Source organism: Varroa jacobsoni, unplaced genomic scaffold, assembly GCF_002532875.2.
Source record: "Varroa jacobsoni isolate VJ856 unplaced genomic scaffold, vjacob_1.0 contig06006, whole genome shotgun sequence".
In the NCBI taxonomy this organism is placed as follows: domain Eukaryota; kingdom Metazoa; phylum Arthropoda; class Arachnida; order Mesostigmata; family Varroidae; genus Varroa; species Varroa jacobsoni.
The window spans coordinates 1-4797 of record NW_019215830.1 but is presented as its reverse complement, the minus strand read 5'-3'; the positions used below and the strand labels follow the sequence as shown (position 1 = coordinate 4797).

The window sequence follows — 4797 nt, the reverse complement described above, 5'->3', positions numbered from 1 at the left end:
AGTTTCGCATATAGATATATGGTCGAGCAAATTTCGGTCGAGAATTCGATTTCCCTGATAATTTTGACTTCGACCTTTTAAAGTACAGAGGTTGCTGAAGATCGTGATCTCGACCGCCTTTAGAAGAATAGACTTCACATTGTCGATTAGTTTGATTTTTTTTTTAAAGATACTGACCCTAATCGCTTTGATTATTTGGATTTTGACCTTCTTAGTGACCGAATCATTGATCTTTTGGAGCCACGTTAAATCTGTTGTTTTGATGAAATTCTTACGCGTAGATACCTTGCTCTTTTAGAACAACAAAAACTCGATCTGTTTTGTGAACACTTATGGTATTTCTTTTTAGGCGCGGCGTCGTACTCTTGCTGAGGACCTATATCTTATGAAGGCTTGTCGAAGACCTGCTTCCAAATTAGCTGGTAGTTTGCTTTCCAATACTGCAGCGTTTCCAGAGGCTACCTGGTTAGCTGTCGTCCTACTAGTCACCCAAGAGGTTGGATTCACTTAATGAGTGCAACCCGGTAGATCCATACTGCCTCTTATAAAAAAAAGGGTTATTATAGCACTGTCGGTGCAATTTTCATAAGACCAAATCAGATCTATGGAAACCGATTGGCAATGTCGGGCGAGATACGATATTTGGATTATTGTCTGTCTCCACTTTAGAACGCTCAGCGTGAACAGTCTAATTGCATAATGGGTTGTAGTCATTCGCGTATTATCTAAACTGCAAACGTTCATGGAGAACCTTTGTCATTCTTGCTACTCTGGATTAACGAAGCTGATTAATCGCTCAGGTGCGCTGCGATATTGATTTTTTTTTGTTCTAGCGATTTATTTTCGGTGGCTTAACAAATTGAAGTGTAGCGGATGATATACGAAAACGTTTTAAATCGACTTAAGTTTTAAATCGACGCAGTCAACACATTGTCCTTTCCCCAGTCGCACGAACGCGTTCCACGTCGAAAGTGATCTACGTCTATTTAGTTCGAAAGATAACTGAATAACAGCGTCGGCTCTATTTATGCTTTTATTGATTGGTAGAGGATCCAGCTGGTTGCGGTCCGTTCCGCGCCATTATCTCTGCGAGGCGTTCAGGCGCCTGATAGCAGCAGACTTTTTGATTACCTCAGATAAGTAAAAACAAATTCTTAGTGTACGAAATATATGCACAGTTATATATTTGTGCCATCCATCTACAAGTCTGCTGTGCTTGACCCGTACTTGAGGATATTCTTTATTTAACTCAATCTACTTCTGCGAAAAATTCTAAAGCTGGCTATGTTCTAATTATAACCGCATATCTATAATGAATGATAAGAATCTCACTTCAACTTCAATTATCATATTGCACGGTTGTCTGAGCCATAAGACGAGCTTCATAGGTTCCATTAGAGCTTTCCAACAATTGCACCCCTCAAAGATTCGTGGATCGGCAATCTTCTCATTGTCATTTGCACTCGCCGTATTCTCTGCCTGTCCGTCTGAAAAGTAATGCGGCACGCTACATTTTTTAAATTTTTATGCTTCTCACAATACTATGTATTAATGTTGTGTGATCAATGAGCTCAGCCATTTAGCTTAATTAAAACCTACTCTGCTAGAGCTGAAACCAATCGCAAGGTTTTAATAAGCTCTCAGTTTACAACAAACGATTCGGCGCTAGCTTTAGATAAATTTGATTACAGCGTTAGCGAAAGCAGTTTCCAATTTAATTATTTATGTGGTTTCCATACATTCCATTGGCTTTTAGTTCTACTATGTTGTATGATACGCTATTTTTTTCAAAGGATTTGCGTGCAATGAGCCAACAGACTGAGCGCAGCAAGCAAATGTAAAGGCAAAGAATTAACACTTATACCGCTGGAAAAAAATCTAGAAATAGTCTATGGTAAGCAACCCGAGAAGTGCATCATCCAGTTCAAGAAAAAATAAAAGGAATAGCTTTAATAAACATGTAAGGCAATACATTTCAAGTTACGCGAATGTCATCAATATTTGATTACAAATAAATATATACACGTCAATCTCAGTTATGTCGTCTTCATTAATACCACACATATGCCTGTCCACCGTGTACCGGTAAACATATTGATAATGATGATCTACATAATCTAATTTTATTGAAATAAGTAAAATATAGTATTAACTAAATACTTGGAAGGAAGTCATCTAAGCTGGTATATTTTCTACGCATGTTGACTATTCACATGTTGTTGCAACAGTATCGGCTCACTTCTATATTGAGCTGTTAATAGGTGCTACTTATATTCCCGAAAATAGATTGGTTCCTCCTGGCGTTTTAAAAGATTAGTTGTATGGTTCCAGGAAATAACTTTGATAAAATGCCAACGGTGTCGGTGTACTAGAAGAATTGCGTAACATAGCGAGCTTGTAGTCCATGCACCAAATTTTACACTCACATTATTGCACCGTAAAGTGATAAGTGCTCTGAAACTGTTGCACCAGAAATTGTTCCTCTGATTTTTGAGTGTCTCGAATAAATATGCTGATTTTTTGCAATTTGTATAGTGTCCTTTCTCTGCAGACGCTGCAAAAAGTATAAATCAAAATATATACTTAGATACAAAGTCAATGCATTAAGTAGACATCACACGAAATAACGCATAGTCTATAATGCAGAGGCATGGACAGGGGACACACGGAAGCGGAAGTGAAAAATAAGGAAAACTACTTTAAGGGAACAATGTTTTATATACATAAAATTCATATTTTTTTTAGTGTACGTTATTCTCGTTACTAAATTATTAAACTGAACTGTTGCATAAAGCAATAGTTAAAGGTTTTTTATGTTTCCGTAAACTTGACAAACGCGATAAAAATGCGTACGAAAATTAGTTTTTATAAGTATCTATTCTTAAAATATGGTATTTTTCATCATTCTATGTATCACAGTCAATGTCGGGTGTTAAATATAATGTTGCGCAGGAATCTATTCGAAGCAAAACCAGTGGAAATGCCTATTTCTCTGTCTAGGAAATGAATTATTATGATTTGTAAATCAGAAGCAAGTTTTCCACTGTTACGCCGTGAGCTGTAAATCACATAACCGGGCAGCAGGGAGCAGTTCACCCATTCTACATGTAACATTTTGAAAAGTGTGGGATGAAAGCGTGTCCTTAAAGATGTGGGCGAACTACATTTAATACTCAATTAATGTGGACTCTAGGGCCTTAATTGTGTTTAAAAGAAGCTTAGAGCTGCAAAATGGCTTCGTTTCTTATTGCTGATGCAAACATTATACTGGTTTCGCTTAAAAATCGATATCCATAATTCGAAAGCATTAAAGTTTTCCGTTATATAAATTATAGAGGCATTGGTATGTACTACTCCTTTAGTCAAGCTTAATGCGAGATTTTCAACATTCAGAGGTTTCTTTTACTAGCATAGACATTTTCCATCTCCGTAGGGTTACAATGGTGGCTTATTTCTGCGCCGTATTACAAGGACAAAGAATTTTACTTATAAGATACGTTATTGATATATGAAACATGTCACGAAACAACGGGTCAAAATCTTACCATTTCTAAATTAGTAGTTCGTTCTTTTATACCACTACAAAGACTTAACTTCTTCTTGTTTAAATAAATTTAAAAAACGACGTGAAGCATCGTTCATATATTGATTCATTGCTTCGTGCCGAAGACTTGTTTCCCGTTGACCAGAACTTAACCTCCAGCTGGGTAGGAAATAGAGCGAGCTCTTGTGTAGCAAATAAATATTTTCAATGAAAACTCGTTCTGGAGTAAAAGATTGGGAGGAATGCAAACTAAGGAAAACAAGTTTACACAACGAACCTAACGTCACAACGCTAATGCCCACACCATTGCCTAAATGATAGACGCACGTAGAACAAACGCTCAAATACATACGATAACCAGCACGGTATGATCAATAATCAAGAAAAGCCATTATTGCTTAGTCTTTTTTTGTAAATGGCATTTGGTCGATTGCAAGTGGAGTGCAACTGTTTATGCTGCTGTTGTTATACAGGTCTGCTCGCTCACTAAAGTGACCGCGGTTCTTGGGTCGGTCCTGATGCGTCGAGTGGTATCCATTATTACTGTGCATAGGATACTGGCCTATCGAATAACTGTTTCCGCTCTGAGCGCTGTTGCGGTTACACATTACTGGCGCATGATAACCGGGACCCTGCATGACAACGCTTCCGCTTTTTTTGTGGACAGTTTTTTCTACTGCTAATTTTTCTGGCGGGATGCTGCTGTGATGTTCCGATGTTGATCCCGCACAACGAGGCAGTTCGTTTTCGTTGCTGTCGTCTGCATATTCATTGTTGTTGTGACGCCGGCGGCTCGTTGATTTGAATTGAATTAATAAGGGAGTAATCTCTGTTTACTAGATGGGGGGCAAGAACGCTGTTGACGGGTTGATGCCAAATTTATTGGCCTAGGAGGCCAGCTTGTTGTATCTTCATTCAACATGTGTTCCAGTCTCTCTCTTCGAGGGTGCACGATGTGTGAGTGTGCGTTTAGTGTGTGTGGGTGTGTGTATGTGTGTGTGCCTTGTAGTCAGCGACGAGAAGGTTCTGTAGCTATTTGGGTGACGCTGTAGTTGAAGAATCGGCCAAGAGACCGAACGATAAAATAAAAGGTGACGTACAGGAGGCAGGAGCTACATTCAGTAGAAACCAACGGAAAAAATATTAATACTAGTGGCTGCGGTTTGAACGGAGTTCTGACTGTATACGTCTGGCAAGCGAAAACGCTCTTATATATAGGTTGGCCATTTCGAAACGGCGCTTCGGTCCGCCAT

At 38.7% G+C, this 4797-nt stretch overlaps 1 protein-coding gene across 4 annotated transcripts; it reads right to left on the bottom strand.

Annotated features, from left to right (window-relative positions):
* Positions 1-1015: 1015 nt before the first annotated feature.
* Positions 1016-4080, bottom strand: LOC111273300 (uncharacterized; the record flags this gene model as incomplete). Of its 4 annotated transcripts, none has more annotated exon segments than XM_022854998.2 (4): positions 1016-1131; positions 1333-1487; positions 2427-2554; positions 3546-4080. In XM_022854998.2, a coding segment is annotated over 1 exon segment (138 nt), but the record flags the coding sequence as incomplete, so codon positions are not given.
* Between the last annotated feature and the right edge of the window lie 717 nt (positions 4081-4797).